Genomic DNA, 20,697 nt, shown 5'->3' with positions numbered 1-20,697 from the left:
TGACTGCCGAGGCAGCTGGGTACCAAGCCCACAATAATAAACAGGGAAACACCCAAAGGCAGGGAGGCAGGTCTCTCCCCTGCTTCCACCTTCCTCTTCCTCCTCCTTTCTGCACCTCCCCACATCAAGGGGGCGGGGTGAGAGGAATAGGTGCTAGTGCTGCTGCCTTTACCAGGGTCTTCATTCTTAGCAAGCAGAGGAGGAGGATGGTGTGGGGCTGTGAGGAACACAGTGTGAAGTAAACACGTGTAGCTTGGGGAGGGGGTGTAGTAGTGGGGCAAATAAGGCTAGGAACTGGTTTTTGCTCAAATGGATCCAGAGAATCTGCCTGTGAGTATACTGTGCATATATGTGGCAAAGGTGCCTTTGTGCACACTCAGATGTGTGTAAAAGTTGGTGTGTGGTCTGAACCAGGGATGCGTGAGTATGCACATAGGTGCGTGCTTGGGTGTGCATATAGGAATGGGTGTTCACTGGCCGTCTCTCATGTCGGGGATGTACACTCTGCCTCCTGTTGATGCTTAGAACCCACAAAGCTTAGATCGAACACTGTCTTCTGCAGAGTTGCTAGTGCTCCTCCTCCTGCCCAATTTATTTGGTATTTACTTGTATATGTGTTCATTATATATGTGTATGTGAATTTGTGTATTGTGTGTGCATACTTGTGTCGTCTCTACTGACTGCTATGTTTATATGTTGTCTTCTCCTAATTTAAGTTCCTTGAAGGTTTCATTTTTGGCTTTGTATCACTTGTGGTCTAGCATAGTGCCTGGCACATAGTAGGTATTGATCGAATGACTGATACGTGTATGGATGTGCAGAAGTAAGTGCTGGCATGGGTTTATAGACAGGGTATGTGTGCAGGTTAGAGTCTGGAGCAGATCACTGTGGAGTAGAGATGGGGAACAGATAATGAAATTAGATCAGTCTTGCATTTCACTTTGGATCTTGGGGGTTCTCTTTGCCCTTTATCTTTTTAGTTATTTCTGTATTTAGGACCCTTGCTCTGATTTTCACTCTTCACTCACTTGTTCTGATTGACTTATTTTCCCTCTCATCAGGTTGTCAATAACTTCCTGGATCCCAATGAGCCAACATCATCAGAGGCCCGCCAGAGCCGTATGCACTTTCATGATAACCGGAGGAAGGTCGATTATGTCCTTGCCTATCACTACCGGAAGAGGGGTGCCCATGGAGGCCATGGCTCCCCGGGTCATCAGAGGGCTCCCTTGGCTGTCATCTCCAATGGGGAAATGGGCAAGGAGCCCAATGCTGCTGGGCAGGGGGACATGATGATTGAGATGGGACCCCTGGACGCGTTGGAGGAGGAAAGGAAAGAGCAGAGGGAGGAGTTCGAGCGAAATCTCATGGAAGCTGGGCTGGAGCTGGAGAAGGACTTGGAGGTAAGGGTAGAGACTGGGGAGAGGGTGCAGTATGTGGGCAGAGAGGCATTCAACATTTATTAATGCTTACTATGGAGCAGGCATTGTGCTAAGGACTGAGGATCCAAATATAAGCAAAGAGAGTCCCTGCTCTCAAGGAACTTACATTCTAATGGGGAAAGACAACAAAATGAAAAAAAGAAGTGAAAATTAGGGGAGAAAGGGAAGGGACCAAAGCCCTGAGTGTCAGAAGCAAAGCCAGGAAGGGACTGAAGGATAGCCAGCTTGGGCCTTTCGTTGATGGGAGCAGAGAGTAAGGTGGGTACTCATCTTTAATTCAAAATCATTCCATGGATTTGTTCTCTTTGTACCTTGTTATTTTCTAGTCCACATCAGAAATTCCTTGAAATTTATTTCACTAAGTATCTATTATATTCCTACCATGTATAAGACACTGCAATAGATTCCCAGGATACAGAGAAAAAAATGACAGACTTTGCCCTCAAGGAGTTTCTAGTCTAATGGGGAAGTTTTATATATGCCAATAACCATGATGAAGGCAGACTACCGTAAGCAACAAAGGAGAGATCTAAAGTCCTGGAAAAATTTGAGAATGAAGAGATTATTTTTGACTGTACTAGTCAAAGAAGATTCCAAATGGAAGAAATGGCACCTGAGAGGTACCATTGGGTAGCAGATAAAATGCTAGACCTTAAGACAGGAAGCCTGAACTTCGAATTCTACTTTAGATATTTACCCTGAACAAATCACTTAACCTCTTAGTCTCGGTTTCCATATATGTAAAATGGGGACAAATCATAGCACTTACCTTGCAGGACTGTTGTGAAGAATGAATGCAATTATATAGAAAGCACTTTGCGAACCTTAAAGTACTATTTTAAAATTAGCTGTCATTCTTATGGCGTCCTAAAAGAAGTGAGATTATTTTTTAAACCCTTCCCTTCTAAGGTACCTGCTAAGTATTGGTTCCAAGGCAGAAGAGAGGTAAGGGCTAGGCAATTGGGGGTTCAGGGGCTTGCCCAGGGTCACTTGTTTAGGAAGTATCTGAAGCCAGATTTGAATGCAGGACCTCCCATCGCTAGGCCTGGCTCTCATTCCACTGAGCAACCTAGCTCCACTGAAGGGAGAGATTTTTAAAAGGTAGGATGACTGAATGAAAAAAAGATTAATTAAGCACCAACTATATGCCAGCTAGGTGTCAGAAATACAAATACAGAAGGGAGATAGTCCCTGTCATCAAGGAAGTTATATTTCTCATAGGAAGATAAAAATACTTAAAGGAGTTTTGGTATGGAGAATAACAGAGACAGTGAGTGGGCAGTCAATTACCATGATTTTTTTCCTCAGTAGTAATGGCAATATTGAGTTGATTATTTTTCCTATAAGATTAAAGAGGAGGGTGGAAAAGGAGGGAGAAGCTAATACTCATAGTAGTTATTCCAGGAGAGTTAGAGAAGCCAATTTCAGATGTGGGAGATGGCGACGAGTACAAAGCATCATGGTGCAGGGTAATGAGATATGAATTTTGAGTCATAGACCCTGGGCTCAACTCCTCGGCTTCGATTCATTAGCTTTATAATCTTGGGCAAGTCATTTAAGAGGCTTCCATTTCCTCATCTGTAAAATGAAGGGGACACAGACACAAACTTGATCTCAAGGAGTTTCTAGTCTAATGGGCAAATTATATGCATATGTTAATAATTATGACGAAGGTAGACAGTGGTAAATAACAAAAGAGGAATCTGAAGTGCTAGGAAACAATTTGAGAAAGAAGAGATCATTTTCAGCTGAAGCAGTCAAGGGAGACTCAATGCAGGAAGCAGCCCCTGAGTGGCAGGATTATTATTTTATTTCTAAGGTTTCCTCCAGCTCTAAATCCTTTGAGAAAGACAGGAACAGGAGACATCAAATAATTTAGTTTGGCTGAAAGGCAGAGATGCACAGAGCCAGTTATGTAGTGTAAAAAAATAGTCCTGGCATTTTGGATCAGAGAACTGAGTGTGTGACCTGACTCTCTGACTTGTTAGTTGTGTTGCCTTGGGGAAATCATTCCCCTCTCTCCACCTCAGTTTCTTTATCTGTGAAATAGGGATGATAATACTGATCCATATTAATATTTATACATGGAAATAATATTTACATTAATTATAACACATTAATTATAATATAAACATATAATAAAAATACAATTAATTACATTGGTAAGATGAAAAGAATGAATACAATGTATACCACAAATACTGCAAAAAGCTATAATTTTTGGTGGAAAAGATCCATGCAAAAAGCTGCATCTCCTCCTTACTGTTGGCGGTGCACACCCAAGACAATCAGGTTCTTTCTTTTTAAGATCATAGGATTTAGAGCTAAAAGAAATCTTAGAGAGCTAATCCAAAACCAAACCAAGCAATTAGGGTGATAAGTCTGCAACAATATAATATGTTGCATAATATCCCAAAGCCAGATTACAGTGATTTATGGATTTTGTTTCAGTTTATCTTCGCTGTGTTAGCATGTACAATGGAGACTTGACAGAGAACATGATTATAGTGTGAACATCTTCCACACACTTTTTACTTATGCCTCCCAGTAGAGTTTCCTGAACCCAAAGCCCAATCCTGAACCAGGTAGATGACTGCCTAGAGAAAAGGGGACACACAAAAGATGGAGGGGAGGTAGAGCCAACAAGACTGGCAACTGAATGGATGTCAGGAATGAGAGAGAGTGAGGCACAGAAAGTTTCAGTCTTTTTGTTGTGAACTGATCTAGTGAAATACCAGGAGAGAGGTTATTATGGGAGAAAAGATTCTAAATTTATTGGTCTCAAAGTAGTCCTGTCTCCATTGCATTTGTCCCTGAATTACATGGAATTAGTTGCTCAATCCCTGCTTTCTTTTGATTGCTATTGAACTACTTTGTTTACTGAATACAAAGTTTAGTGTAGATCTTACGCACCAAAGAAGGAGAATTTTCTCATTCTTTCTGGAATGTCCTCCTTCTTTACTTATTCAGGTCCGATTTACCATTCAAGTCCCAGCTCAAGTTCTACTTGCCAGATATACTGTCTTCCTTAGCTCCCAATAACTTTGCATGATTCTGCCTCACTTAAATCCAATTCACTCACAAGTGAAGACATCATGCACTATTTTACCCCAACATCACAATGTCATTAATTCTCTTCAAAAATGAAGAATGAATAAGAACAAGCTCACACTGATCTCTCTCCACTTACTTTGGGGGTCTGAATATTGGTCAGTTCATGAATTACTAATTCATGTCATCCCTAAAATGAGGTCTCTTTCAAAGGAAAAAAAAAACAGGTATATACTGATAATTACACAAACTTATCAGATAAAGCTTACTTAGTGTAAAAGATGCACAGTTGAGAAAAGGAGGCTGCCTCATCATTCTGTCCTCCCTAGGCAAAGGCTGAGGGCAAGATTCTGTAATTTATGCTAGTTCTGGCAGCAAGTGGATGCCTGCAGTGAATCTGTAAACTTGCATTTGGGTGGAGGAAAAAAAAATAGTTGACGGGATTAGGGTTGCCATTTGGCCTGTATTTGGTGGGTATCTTATTACAGAAACTAGCTGCTTTTTACTAATATGTTATGGCTCTATTTATTCTTATTTAAAGTTTAGATGTTGGTGATCTTAGTGGAAGCTGACTAAATTTTATACTCAGTCCCTTCCTGTTACTCTTACTGAAAGGTAGGATGGGCAAAAAGAAATCGGAGTGTGCTTAGGTTTTGTATAAACTAGATCTGGGGGAAAGTATAGCTTATATTCAGATTATTATATATATTAGACTGTCATCCCATATATATTTGTGTCTTTTATCCTCAGTAGGGCATCTTGAAAGCCATTTAATAGAGTGAAAAAATGTCAGATCAGAAGTTTGTTACAATTGGCCGGGGACTTTCCTTATGACCTCTAATCCTGTATAAAAGCATCAAGTTAGCTGGAAAAAAAACAGTGAATAGATCAATGGGCCTGGAGTCAATAAGACCCAACTTCAAATCTGGTCTGAGACACTTAGCAAGTCTTGACCCTACGCAAGTCACATAACCTCTGCTTTGGTTCCTCTAATGTAAAATAGTAATAATAATAACACTTACCTCTGAATAAGCAATATTAGTGAAGCAACAGTACAGTTTCTGGCATGTAATAGAGGCTTAATTCTTCCTTACCCCTTTCCAAATTAATTTTTTTAATCAAAAAAGTTTATTTTCTCTCTATCCCTTTATACTTTACCTTGTGAAAAGAAAAAAGGAAAAACATTCTTTTAAGAAATATGCAGTCAAGCAAAATAAATATCCACATTATCTTTGTTCAACAATACATTAAACTGTAAGCTAATTAAAAGAAGGCAAATATCTTATATGAATGACAAATGCTTTTGGTTAATTGGTGAACTAAGGGCTCCAGACAATCTCTGGACCATGTATTTTCCCTTGAGGTATCAAGGTTTGAGGCTATTCTGTGTGTTCCACCTCTGGTCTGAAGAGCAGCCATAAGATTAGGTTATGGAAGGTATACAGGAAGGATTATCCCTGAAACTTGATCATGAGATTGGCCATGGTGCCTGAACTTAGACTTGAGGCCAGGAGACATGAATTTGAATTTTGCCAGTATCATTTACTAAGTGAGATTTGGGCTACCACTTAACCCTCTACATTTCTTTTTCTTTATTTGTGCATACTAAGGATATACAATGGGTTATGAAGAGCAAAATAGAAAATATATACAAAGATACTTTGTTATGACAAAATGATATATAAATACACACTTCTTATTAGATATTGTTTCTTGTTTCCCTCTGAAGCCCATGTGAGCTCTCAAGATACTTATCCCAATTTCTATTCCCAATGATACATTAGATCCCCAGAGTTTGGCTACATCTCCCTCTCTTTGTTCTAGGGGTACCACTGGTATGACTGAGGGGTTAGGAGTGGTTCTCTCTAATGCCACTGGCTTGAGCACCAGTCTCCTTCCCAATGTGTGTTCCCCTCCCTAGAATTGTCAGTTGATAAACAATTTAGTAAGCTAGTCTTAGGTAGCTTTCAGAAAGGTGTGTTTACCAACATGTTACATTAAGAACAACTGGTGTGAAAGATCTCCCTAAAGTCTATGACGGAAGGAAAGAAGGAAAGAAAGAATTTATTTTATGTGCCAGGCATCATGCTGTTATAAGGAGTTTTATTAAGTTCACTCTGTCTCATTAAGAGCAGAAGTTCTATGTTAAAGGAAGTTTTATTAATATCACTCTGTCTCTTTAAGAGGCAGAGCAGATAGCTCTTGCCCTCTGTCACTTTAAGAGACCAACTATAAAAGGGAAAAAGCATTCAGTTAAGAGGGTCCTTCTCTCTGGCTTTGGAGAGATCAGGGTGGCATCAGTGACTCTCTGTCAAGAGCATCTGACAGTTACTTCTGACAGTTTGTTTCTAGATGCTGGGTTGGAGAAGTTAAAAACATTAATTAATGTTCATTGAATAGTTCGTTGAGATAGACAGAGAATTTGATATGTTAGACAGAGTAGGCCAGATAGGCCTGCTTTGCTGGGCAAGAAGATCCTGTTAGAAGTAGGGTTCTTTAGAGATTTTAGTATAGGGTTTATCTTTAGAAATAGTATGTGATATAAGAGATATACAATCCTAATTCCTACCTCCTATTTCCTATCCCTATCTTTCCTCCACATAAATAAGGATGCTGGTTTACCAAACTGCTCTCTACAACTTTCATCAAGCTCCACCAGAAAAATTTACCCACAACAGCTATTTATTACCTATAACAATGCTAAACACTTTACAAATATTGCTCCACTTGATTCTCACACCAATCCTGGGAGGCTATTATCACCCCTATTTTACAGGTGAGGAACCTGAGGCACAGGTTACCTGATTTGCCCAGGATCATACAGCAAGTCAGTAACTGAGTCCAAATTTTAATTCAGGTGCCCCTCACTCTAGGCCCAGAGATCTAATGATCGAGCTACCTGGTGGCCTCAACACACTTTCCCTCAAGAATACACAGAGTTCAAGGGGAATTGAGTGTAGGTTTAGAGAACATGCATAGTGAAGAGATAACTCATAAGTTCCTGGTTGCAAGAAGTTATTTTCTTAAATTAATTAACTTTCATTTTCTCCAATTTACTTTCCATGTAATGGATCTGCATCCATCTTTCTTTGGTTCCTAACTCACAGGTGCCAGCTGACCCAGGTACATCTCTAAAATACAAAAAGGAAGATGGGAAGTGCAACATCCTCTGAACTCTCTGGTCAAAAGAGGAGGTGGGAGGAAATGAGTCTAAGACCAAGGCCTCTCCTCTCTCTAGGTGTTTCCTTCTTAGGGGTATGTTGGAAAGCCATACTTGTTCCAAATTCTGGAATTTCTTTTTTTTTTCCAGCTAACTAACTAGATGTTTTTGTACAAGATCTTGAGGTCATAAGGAAAGTCCCTAGCGAATTGTAACAGAAATCTATCTAATCTGTCATCATTTCACTTTATTAAGTGGTTTTCAAAGACAAAAGTCATTTAGACATTTAGTCTTACTTGAGGTCCATGATTGACTGACTGAGCTGAATTGTTACCTGCTTAAAATATTAAGGCAAAAATAAAGTGGGATGGTTTTGACCCATATACCTTTTGCTTAGCTAGCAGAACTTTATAAAATCTTAGAAAAAAACAGGACCTTTGAGACCATCTCTTCTAAACTGTACCTGAACAACAAGTAGATAGGTGATCAATTGGTTTTTCCTTAGGCTCCCACTAAGGGGAAATCTTTCTCTCTTTGGAGGTACTCCATTTCACCCTTGGATAGTACTAATTGTTGTGAAGTTTTGACATCAAGCTGGACTCTTATTTTTTATCAGGTCTTTGGGTTCTTATTGAGTTCTTATAATCCCTCAGCAGGGCATCTTACATCTGTCAATCAACAAGTATTTATTAATAACAATCATCTTTTTGTTATTGTTCAGTCATTTTTCAGTTGTGTCTGACTTTTCATGACCCCATTTGGGGTTTTCTTGGCAAATATACTGGAATAGTTTGATATTTCCTTCTTCAGGTAATTTACAGATGGAGAAACTGGGACCAACAGGGTTAAATGACTTGTCCAGAGTCACATAGCTAAGAAGTATCTGAGGCCAGATTTGAACTCACAAAGATATGTCTTCCTGATTCTGCCTCCAGTACTATGTATACTGTGCCACTGAGGATACTAAGACAGAAATGAAATAGTCAGTTCCCTCAAGGAACTTACATTCTATCAAGGTAACAACATATACACATACAAATATATGTAAAACAAATATGGGATAATGTTTCTAGAGGCATTAGTAGCTATGAGGATCAAGAAAGGCCTCAAGAGGAAGGTGGAATTTGAGTTAAGGAACAAATGAAAAATACTTATTAAGCATTTACTCTTGGCTAAGCATTGTGCTAAGCAATTGGTAATACAAATACAAAAGCAAAGGCAGCCATTGCCATCAAGAAGCTTACAGTTCTTTTTTGTTAAGTGATCTAATTAAAAAAATTTAATGATCCTCAAAAAATCAAATGATAATTCAGTGCTCTTCTTATTCATGTAGATATGATCAATGATAAGTTAATTATGGTAAAATTTTATATACATCAAGAAGTTTATATTCTAATGGGGGAGACGAAAAAGAGATGGTAACCTGGGAAAGGCACTTTGGTGAGGAAAATTACAGTGATGATGAGGGGATGAAAGAAAGTATATACATACACATATAGCTCTGTGTATATGTTCATATCCCAATTCCTGGATTAGAGAGAGAATATATATTTATATTGAATAAATACATATGTGTATGTATGAGAAAAGTGGATTTGATAATGGCTCATGGTTCCAGAACAAGGGAGTTGGGGAGAAGAGGGAAGAGGAAGGAAAGGATACTAGATGGTATGTTGTGTACAGAGAATAGTACAGAGAACCAGGTTGTGAAGGACTGTAAATGTCGAAAGGAGGAGTTTTGATCCTAGAGAAAATAGGAGGCCACCGGAGTTTATGAGGGTCCTGCCTTGCAGGAATATCATTTTGGCACCTAGGTGGAGGATAGATTGAGAAGGGAAAAGATTTAAGGCATGAAAAGCAAACAGGATAATAGTCTAGATGTGACATGATGAAGGCTTAAATCACAGTGGTCATCACTGAGTGGAGAGAAGACACAGATGTGAGGAATGTGAATGTAGATTTGATTTGGCAATTGATTAGATACATGAAATGAAGGAGAGTAAGTGTTAAAGACAACTGAAAGGTGACAGACTTGGTGAGTAGAAGTTTGGTGGTGTCCTTATTAGAAATATGAAAGTTTAGATGAGGATGAGTTATTGGGGAAAGATAACAAGTTCTGGTTTTGACAAATTGAGTTTTAGATAGTTTTTAGTCTTCCAGTTTGAAATGTCTTTGTTCTCAGCCAGTCCAATAAACTATAAAAGTCAAATTTATTTACAATAAAAAGGCTAAAAGGATTCAATTTAGTAATTCTGATGGTCATAATTGTAACCCTCTGTCTATAATACTAGGTCAGAAAGATGCCCTACAGGATAGTAGGAATTCCACTGAGTCTCAGGCACACCAATTCATTGGCTGAGATTTTTATGCTTCAGCTGACAAGGAAACAATTCTAATGATCCCAACCTTAGTTCTCTGGACCAATGAGATTCTGAAGATGAAAACCTTGTCTCTTTAAAAGGAAATCTTCATCTACATAAAACCAGGATATGCCAGAGTCATCTTTAGAGGTGATTGGTAAAATTTCAGCCTGAGTATTTACATATCAGAAATTGACAACTGCTACAAATCAGAGTTTTTTTTTTTTTTATCAACTGGCCATCCATATTGCTCAAGACCACTGATAAATGCCCTCTAAAATGTTATTGAGGCAATACTAGGGGATTTTGGTTTTTACTTGTAGTCTCTCTTATGGGGGAAGAGAGGAGATAAGACAATAAATATTTATTTAGCACCTTCTAGCCTAGCAGAGAGCTGGGTGTTATGAAGCATGAAAGAAAAAAAATAGAAGAGGCTGTATTTCATGGTTTGGGAGAAGGTGATCCTGGAGAGCTTTTGTGATCCACAGTAAAGGGCCAAGAGAGACTGTAAGAGGAACCTTAGCTATAGAAGAGACTGTCAGATATAAGTGACTTAGAAATTGGCAATGATGTTACTTGGAAGAACTGAATTTATTTCCATTTAGAACTATAGGATGTTAGGACTAGAAGCCACCTGAAGAACCATCTAGTTATAGATGATGAAACTGAGAAGCTTAAGAGTCTTAAAAAAAAGGCTAAGCCCATAAGTGAAGTATCACTTAATTGTCAAGTCTGATGAAGTCTTTTCTTGATCATTTTTGTCAATCTCTCTGTGGCATTTGATGCTGTTGATTACCATCTCTTCCTAGATATTCTTTTTGCTAGGTTTTGGTGACTGTATTCATTTGATTCTGTTCACTCTTCATTTTCCTTTGCTTTATCTCTATTCATAATTCTTTCCTTACCCAATGAACTCTGGCTATACCTGGATATTTTTCAGTTCCTATATTTTTTTTCTGGGCAATTTCACAAGATCACATGTCTTTAATGACCATTTCTCATCCCCAAATACATATTTTCAGGTCTTGTCCCTCTGTTCCCCCCCACCCCCCCCCCCTCCTCTCTCCTCCTGAGCTCTAGTCTCACCATTAACTACCTATTGGACTTATTTGTAGGAGACGCATTAGTTTCATGAAGAGAGTTGTGAAGTTCAAATAAGAATGAGTGTGAAGTTTTTTATGAATCTTAAAGCTTTACCAGTTGTCACAGGAGACCTTCAGTCTGTGACAGGCATTAAAATTCAGGAAGACTGTGAATGGCTTCCTGTATAAGGGAACATTTTACCTGAGGCTTGAAAGGAAGTCAGGGAAGTCTTCCTGATTCCATGCTTGCCCTCTAGCCAATGTACCATTAGGTAAAGCCCATAAATAGAAGATCATATTGTAGAATATTCTAGAAGGGGAAATGAGTCAGGAATGAAATCAATAAAGTTAACTCTTCTTAGGAGTATCACAGATGATTGATATGTAAAAGGAGGTGAGATGATTGTAGCTATATGAGTGGAAAGGATCCTGTAGTATTCTCATGTGGTATGAGAAAGGGAATGGTGAGAGAGAAGGTAGGTTTGAGGGAGGGAAGGAGAAAATAAAAGAATAATCTATCAACAAGTATTTGTTAAGAACCTAATTTGTGCCAAGCCCTGGGCTAGGTGCTAGGGCCACAAGTACAAAGAATGAAACAGTCCCTACTTACAATGAACTTACCTTATATTGGGGAGACAAGTTCATTTAAAAATATATACAGCAAAAAATAAGATAAATATAACACACATATTGTAAATAAAAACAATTTTTGGGAGGGAAGAAACTACCAATTCAGAGAAATCAGCAGAGACTTCACACAAAAGATGATGTTTGATTTGCATCTTAATAAAAAGATTCAAGGAATTTTGGCTAAGGCTGAGAATGGGAAGGCGGGGAAGGCTTTCTAGAGGACTGAAATCAGATTAGTGTGAACAAAACAAACAGTATGGTTGTAGTACTGATTTAAACCAGGAGGAAAATATATATGAATTTGGTGGAGAAAGCCCAACCTAAACAATCAGAACCATGAATGTGAGTAGATTAGATTCACTAATAAAATAGAAGAGAATAGCAGGATGGATAAGAAAACAAAAGCCAACAATTTGCAGTATGGAAATCACGCAACTAAAGCATAAAGACAAATGAAGTATTACAGAGAGGGACTATAACAAAATTAATTATGCTTCAAACAGTTCTAAAAAAGCATGACTTGCAATCATGATTTCAAATATGACAATTGAAAATGATGGTTTGGTGATATTCAGACAGAAAAGATTGATGCTGTTAAGAGAGACAAACAGAAGAGCCACATCACACTTATAAGCATAGTTAAGAAAACAACTCTAATCACATGATTATATCAATAGAGACAGAAAAAAGCCTCAGTGAAATTGGGTATCCATTCATATTAAATTGTCAAATTGCATGAACATAGAAGAATTCTTGTTGAATATGGTCAGAAACATAGCTAAAATCAAGAGCTGGGTGGTATTATTTGCTATGGAGAAATATTATAGAAATAGTTATTTGATTTTTTTTATGTCTAGACTCATGGTTTCCTCAGTGTAAAGAATTCTCTACCATTGGAAATTGGCATCTTCTCTGCAAGAGAATGACTCGCTGATGGGTTGCATAGTTAGTAGTTATCAGAGGTTTTATACCTGATCCCAGGTCTTCCTGAATCTGAGGCCAGTTCTCTATCCACTATGTCCTAGGGATACTTACTTGACATTAAGAGAGCAAATGTACTAATAAACTGGCTATTATAAAGAGAAGTGGGTTACTTCTAGAGGTTGGCAGTTTGAGTAGAGGCTGGAGAACTATTTGTTGCATTTCTTTTTCCGATGTTGGAAAAGAAGGCCACCAAAGTCCCAACATAGCTGGAAATTCTGTATTTGTATTATTTCCCTTATTTTATGGATGATAGAACTGAGGCTCAGGGCAAATTAAGTCACTTGCCCATTGTTGAACAGCCACTAAGTGCCAAATCTCAGAGTCAAATACAAATGTTCTGTTTTTCTACTGCTATATACCAGGGGGTGAGTCTTGCCAGATGTAGTGATGTTTACTCCAAAACCTTTTAGAAGTCTAAATAATCTATGCTCAGGGCAAATGAACAACTGAATAAAGGCAGAAGACCACATGACATACTGACTGTCCTTAGTCCTAGAGTCTCTAGTCCTGAGTGAAAGCAGACTGGTGTTTAAAGGGAGGGATTAGATGAATCATGTTTTATTAAAGGTATTTCCTGAATTCTTACCTGAAAGCTCTTTATTGAACACGCACAATTGTTCTGCTGAATCACCTTTCTTCTTTCCAAAAACACTTGAGATTCCAGTCAATCTAGGCAGGTTTTGTCATATACCATACAGTACTGGGGAGGGAAGTTCCACTTTATTGCTAGATGGGGTTCTAGAAAGAGTGGTCTCTTAGATTCTTGGTCAACTCTATATTCTCCTTGTTCTTAGATTGTCTGTGGCTTGGGAAAAGGCTCCTTGCTCTGGCCAGTATTGTCCTGCCTCAGACACACTTACCAGCTGTGTGACTCTGGGCAAGTCATATAATCTCTATCTGCCTTAGTTTGCTCATTCGTAAGATGGGGATAATAATAGCTCCTATCATCAAGCGATATTGTAAGGATAAAATAAGACAATATTGGTGAGGCATTTTGTAAACCTTAAAGCATTTATATGAATGTTAACTAGGCACTGATAAAGAGAGCCCAATTAAGAGACTATTGTAACAGTATGGGCAAGAAAAGGAAAGCCCGAACTAGGGTGGTGGCTATGGAAATGGAGAGAAATGGATCTGTAGGATCAACAAGATTTGACAGCTAACTAGACATTCTGAATGAAAAAGAATGAGAAGTTGAAAATGACACAGAAGTTGGGAATCTTGGTGATTGAGATGATTGCTGATGTCTTTTTAGAAATGGGTAAGTTAGGAAAAAGGATAGGGTTGGCCAGAGGAGTGATGCTTTCTATTCTGGACATGAATTTCAGCCTAATGGGTATTTGGTGATGTGGAAGTGAACTTCAGGAGAGAGCCTAGGTTTGGGTATATGTATATAGATACATTGCTATTAGTTGTTTTTCAGTTGCATCCAGCTTTCCATGATCCCATTTGGGGTTTTCTTGGCAAAGATACACAAGCGGTTTACCATTCCTTCTCCAGCTCATTTTATAGATGAGGAACTGAGGCAAATAGGATTAAGTGACTTGCCCAGGGTCACATAGCTAGTTAGTTTATGAGGCCAGATTTGAACTCATGAATATGTCTTCCTGATTCCAAGTCCAGTGCTCTAGCCATTGAGTCACGTAGCTGTTCCACATACATACATACATACATACATACATACATACATACATAGGGATGGATAGATGGATATTGTTTACATAGAGATGATTTTTTGAACTCACTGGAGCTGATAAATCTTTGAGATAGGGCTAAGACTAATTCTTATAATTGTAAGTTTAGTGCTCATTCCACTATGGTATTCTGTCCCTCACCATTTAGGGAAAAGATCCTGAGAGAGAGCCAGAAATGGGACACAGGGGTTCTTTTAATTCAGCACTCTGGTTCTTTAAGTCTAAAAGGAACAACTCTCTATAGGACAGAACTACCACCTTCAGAAATGGGAACCAGGAGCTAAGGGGAAAAGTGGAATATTGTTTTTATGCAGACCATAAACAAGGCTTGATCTTGTTTCTGCATTCAGAATTTCTCTGGGTGGCCATTCACACACAGTTTTCTCTCTAGTTAAGTGTTGGGGTTTCTTCTCCCTCTTGGGGTTGATGGTGGTTGCTTAGGTGAAGTGGTGGTTGTGCTGAATGGGAGGGAGAAGGAGGAAGAGAAATATGTGTGTATAAATAATATATAGAGATATGCAAGTGTATATATATGTGTGCAATCACACAAATATCTAGTTTCTTTATATTAATTTCCACCTTGTTAAAGGAAAAATCTTTCTACCAATTAGACTAATTCAGAAATGTACTGAATGGAAGGAGAGGTGTAAGCCATTTCTCCTCATTGGTGAATTAAAACAGAGGGTAGGTGACTATTTGTTGGTTATCAGTCTTCAAACATTCTGTTATATTATGGAAGAACTTTCTCTATGTCTACAGGGTCTACCAAATAGTCTTTGTGCTTCCTTGCCATTCTGAGTTGGTGATAAAATAATTTAAGACATTTAAATCTGGAATAGTATAGAGCCTATTTGGGGGCCATGGGCAAATTTTAACCTTTTACTCGAGTAAATTATAGGAAAGGATCTTTTAGTGGCAATGAAGATTTAGAAGAGTAAGTGTTCCTCAGATGTGTGTCCTAGCTGTGTGTCCCTGGACCAGTCCCTTAACCCTAATTGCTTAGCTCTGACTGCTCTTCTGTCTTGGAACCAATAGTTAATATCAATTCTGAAACTGAAGGTAAGGGTTTAAAAAAAGAGTAAGACCTGGGAGAATGTTGGGAGAACAGCAATATTGTATGATGATCAACGGAAAACTTGGTTCCTCAGCAATGCAATGATCTGGTTCAATCCTGAAAGGCTTATGACAGGGAATGCTATCCACTTCCAGAGAAAGAACTGTTGGAGATGAATGGACATGGATCAAAGGATACTATCTTTCATATCAATGTATTTACAGTTTTATTTTGAGTTTTTGGTTTTGTATGAACGTACAAATGCAACAATAACCAATATGGAAGTGTGTTTTGCATGATAATAAAAATGAAAAAAAGTAAAAAAAAAAAAGATTAAATGTTAATGACCATAAAAAAGAAAAAGGTGAGGAACAGTTGTAGTAAGGTCTCTCAGAAATTGTAGTTGCCAGCTATTCATGATCTCCACTGAGGATAAAGAACTACTTGACCTAGAAGATTTAGACTTGTTGGTTGAACCTGACAAGGAATGTGGGTGTGCTGAGACAGAGAAGGGATTCAGACATTAATAAGTAGAAATAGGGCAGCTAGGTAGCACAGTGCATAGGGTACCAGGCTTGGAGTTGAGAGGTCCTAGATTCAAATGAGGCATCAGATACTTCCTAGCTGTGTGACCCTGGGCAACTCACTTAACCTTTGTTCCAACCCACCTACACCCCAAAAAAGAATAAGTAGAAGCCACGTGATTTTCTGGGTTAATTTAGGTATCATCTTACCCAAAGGAAGGATAGAAAGATGAAAGCAAACATTTATTTAGTGCCTACACTGTGCTAAGAATTTTATAAATATTATCTTATTTGATTCTCACAACAACCCTGGGAGATAGATGCTATTGTTATCCTCATTTTACAATTGAGAAAACTGAGGGAAATGGAGGTTAAGGGATTAGCTGAGGGTCACACAGCCAGTGAGTGTCTCTGTTCTAGGTCTCTAAGTGCTTTAGGGATACTTTAGGGTCTTCATTTGCTTTGTTCAGTGTTTATTTTTCTACCAAACCCATGTTTTCCTTTCTCTTTAGGAACCCTTCCGGTCCCATTTACGTGTTTCCACAGCAAATCCTCTACATTTGGGTTTCACTTACACTTAGCTCATGAACAGACAGTCTGGAGATCAGAAATATCCCAGGCTTGGAAGGAGGCCTATGGGTTTTAGCACCTTCTTAGGAACAGGAAGCTGTTAAAGGATTGTATTTTGGTGGGGTTTGTCCATGTGTAACCTCCTATTGATTGCCAGCAGCCACAATCCCCCCCCCTCCAAAGGCTTTCCAGTCCCCAGGAGTTTGTGTGGGTTCTTGCTGACTCCCAGCACAGCCCACTGCTCCCTGGTAACCATGTTGAACATGTTGCTATGTAGTCATGTTCACAGTAGAATTGGAGAGTTGTTCAAATCATTCTAGACCCAGGAGAAGGATAAAAAAGCATGGGTTTGGGGGGGTGGGAGAGGAGATTCTTGAAATTGGTGTTTGAAAACTTAGTGACTATTTTAAAAAAAATCTATCTTTTCTGCAGGACATTAAGGTTTTTAGAGGACTTTCCTCACAACTCATTGAGAGATAAGATTTATTATTGCCCTTTTAAAGATGAAAAAATTGATGTCGAAGGGAGGTTAATGACTTGGCTAGGGTCACAAAGCTAACAAATCTGAAAGCTTGGAGATAATGCTAGGTCTATTGACTGGAAGATACATCAGACATTTATTAAGTGCCTACTAAGTGCTGGGCATTATGAGAGTTCTTTTTGTTATACAACATTGACTTTCCCCTGTGAAGAATCCTTTGGTTCACTAGGGTGTGGAGTGGTTTGCTGCTTATCTGTGCCCTGAACACAGCCTTTGATTATTTTTCTTGCACTTTCTGTGCTTATCCCATTTCCCCATTTCTCTTGTCTGCTTTTTTGGCCTGGTTTGATTTCCTACCGTATTTTCTTAACAGACAAGCACGTATCAAATGCCTTTATTTTTTTAAACCCCTATCTTCTGTCTTAGAGTCAATATTAAGTATCGATTCCAAGTCAGAAGAGTGGTAAGGGCTAAGCAACTGGAGTTAAGTGATTTGTCCAGGGTCACACAGCTAGAAAGTTATCTAAGGCCAGATTTGGACCCAGGGCCTGACTCTTTATCTACTGAATCATCTAATCACTTGTCAAATGCCTTTTATGACAAACACATCATTATATGTTAAAGGAGAGGAATTCCAAAAGATGGCAGACATAGTACTAGAGACTGGGAAGATTACTAGAACCCATGTAAGAATACGGACCATTCATGTATATCTCCTATTTCATATATATATATATTTATATACACACACACATATATATATATAATTTATATATATATATATATATTATATAATTTTCAACCTGAATTTCTATAGATTTTGTCTGCTAGATATAAAGTTTCGGGGTCTGGCCATGATGGAAAGAACTGGGTGTTTGGAAGTCTGTATTCTTATCTGAACTTGTGCTGGGAANGTATATCTCCTATTTCATATATATGTTTATATACACATATATATAATTTATATGAATTTATATATATATTACATATAATTTTCAACCTGAATTTCTATAGATTTTGTCTGCTAGATATAAAGTTTCGGGGTCTGGCCATGATGGAAAGAACTGGGTGTTTGGAAGTCTGTATTCTTATCTGAACTTGTGCTGGGAAAGCCATTTCTCTGGGTCTCAGTTTTCTCATCTGTAAATTGAGGAGGCTTGACATGATCATTCACTCTAAGGTTCTTCCAGTTCTAGAGTTCTAGAGGGAGAGGGAACTAGGTAGTACAGTGGATAGAGCTGGGCCTGGAATCAGGAAGATAAATCTTCCAAAGTTCAAATCTGGCTTCAAAATCCTTATTAGCTGTGTGACCCTGGGCAAGCCACTTAATCCCGTTGGGCTCAGTTTCCTCATCAATAAAATGATACAGAGAAAGAAATGACAAAACATTCCAGTATCTTGGCCTAAGAAGACCCCACATGGGTCATGAAAAATCTGATGTAACTAAAACAAAAGAACAACAACAAATAGTTCTAGGATTCCTTGACACATGGATAGATAATAACACAAAGCAATATATGAGAGGGGCCAAATGAGGGTCACAGGAGTTCTACGGAGGGAGAGACCAACTGTAGTGGTCAGGGAGGGCTTTGCTGAGGAGTTAGAATCTTCCTAGCCTCCATGTTCCCCCTTTTCCTTGGAAACCTGAACTTCTTCCTGCCCTTTGATCCACCTGTTCCTTTTTCATTCTAGGATACTCTAGAACAAATTTCTTTTCCTTTCCTACTCTTCACACCACTCCTCTCTAGTCTGCTACCCTGTTAGTAGCATCATTTTCTTCCTACCTCCTGTTCTGCCCTTGGGGGGGTAGAGGGAAGCAGAAAGGGAATAATTCCTCATTTCCCACCTGGGGAAGAGAGTTGAGTTGCCATGACAACCTTGTGGCTTCTTACCTTGAGAGGAGAGGGCAGAAAGAAGCTTTTTTTTTTTTTTTTTTTTTTTTTTTTTTTTTTTTTTTTTGTAGAAAGAGAAATGTGGGCAGCCACAAAGAAAGGGCCAGGACAGATGTGAGGATCTGGTTTCTGCCTGGTGCCCGGTAGGGGAAACATATACTTTTCCCCCTCCTGTCCCTTTTGAGGGGGAGGGATGAGCATAACCCTTACGTATTGGATACTTGGCGACTCACTGGCACTGGAGCTGTGAGCATTTGCCCTTTTATGGGGGTGTTTTGATTAGGTTATTAAAGACATACTATGTTAGAGCTTCAAGGGACCTTAAAGGTCACCGGATCCTTTTACAGAGGAAGGAACTGAAGTCTAGAAATGTGGAATATTTGCCTAAAGTCCCACAGCTAGTTAGGGACAATTTGGAATAAAACAAATCTCTTCAGTCAGCAGTTTCTTAAACTGAATCATTGGGGATGGAGTGCCCTGAATGAAAGGCCATTCTTCAGAAAAATAAAACCAAACCAAACCTCACTCGTCTCCACATTGGCCAGCCTAAGAGGGCAGCTGTTGGCTGCTTGGACAGCTGGCTCCTGGCTCCCTGGAAACATTTTTAATTATCAATGGGCTTTGTTTGCGGCAGTTATTAATCTGTTCTTGAAAGCCCCAGAGACTGTTTTGGGAAGGCCTGAGGCTTGAGCTAGGGTAGTGGAGTCCCTGGAGCCAGTGTGATGACATTGCAAGAATAACAGAGCCCAAGAAGGCTGTCCAGGAAGTCACCCTGAAAAACGGGCCAGTGGTTCTAGACAGAGGTGGTTCACCCTGAGGAAAGTCACTCTAGGAGATAGGAAAAGACATCTTTTTGGCGGAATCCTGGCTTAGAGGCATTAGCCTAGGGGGCCCACTTGGGAATCCTTATTCAAAGGCAACAGGAAAATCATTAAATCCAAGATAGGAAAAATCTCCAGTTCAATTTACTTCTGGACAAGAATCTTCACTGCCACCTTTTCAACTAGTGGTCATTCAGCCTTTGCTCAAAGACCTCTAGAAAGGGGTAGTCTACTGCCCAATTCCCTTTGGCATAACTCTAATTATTAGGAAATTTTCCTTTATAGAGAGGCTTCCTTGGACCTTCCACACATTGTTTCTAACTCTCTTCTCTAGACTTAAGCAGAACAAGGTAGGAGTTGAGGGGAGGGAAAGAATGGGACCGATCCACTCTAGGCCATTGAGCCTGACTTTGATTCTTGTGAAAATTCTAAGAGAGAGTCCATGATGGTTAGTGAGTGGATTATCTGTTTTATTTCTTCTAATCTTCTTGGGGTTATGCAAAACATTCCTTTACTTCACTGACTGGGCCTCAATTTCCCCATTTTAAAATGAAAAGACTTAGGGTGAACCTCCCAGAGCCTTTAGAGTTCCAATATTCTTTGATTTCATGTTTCATTTTCCTATGTTACTAGATTGCTCCTGAGAGGCCCAGAAAGTTTGAGAGACTTATCATAAATCATACAGGCAACGCAACCTCTGGGTTTCCAGGGACTGGGCTGTCTCTTGCAATGTTTGGTGTTAGCCCCAGTCGCTTTGCAGCAGTCTCTAAGTGAGGCCTATTTCCCTTTGGGGCCTCTTGTCTTTAGTAATGAGGCATTTCACAAACAAAACATGGTGACAGGAGCCTGGATCACATTTTATAACTTCTGATCAAGGCACGAGGCTGGGAAGACTCTGGGCCTGGATTATGTGGGCAAACTCTCATTGGAGTGAGATAGTCTCTTTAACACA

General features: G+C 39.1%; 1 protein-coding gene across 1 annotated transcript in view; it reads left to right on the top strand.

Moving 5' to 3' along the window:
• The first annotated feature begins 309 nt into the window (after positions 1-309).
• Positions 310-20,697, top strand: part of ANO2 (anoctamin 2) — a 504,220-nt gene continuing 483,832 nt past the window's right edge. Inside the window, exons 1-2 of the mRNA XM_044677761.1 lie at positions 310-330; positions 1,062-1,403. Coding sequence (XP_044533696.1) covers positions 310-330; positions 1,062-1,403 — 363 coding nt within the window. The remainder of the gene's footprint in view (positions 331-1,061; positions 1,404-20,697) is intronic.

The sequence above is a fragment of the Gracilinanus agilis genome, chromosome 5 (assembly GCF_016433145.1).
Source record: "Gracilinanus agilis isolate LMUSP501 chromosome 5, AgileGrace, whole genome shotgun sequence".
Lineage (NCBI taxonomy): Eukaryota > Metazoa > Chordata > Mammalia > Didelphimorphia > Didelphidae > Gracilinanus > Gracilinanus agilis.
The sequence above is the reverse complement of the archived record's forward strand: the minus strand, read 5'-3'. Positions and strand labels throughout refer to the sequence as shown.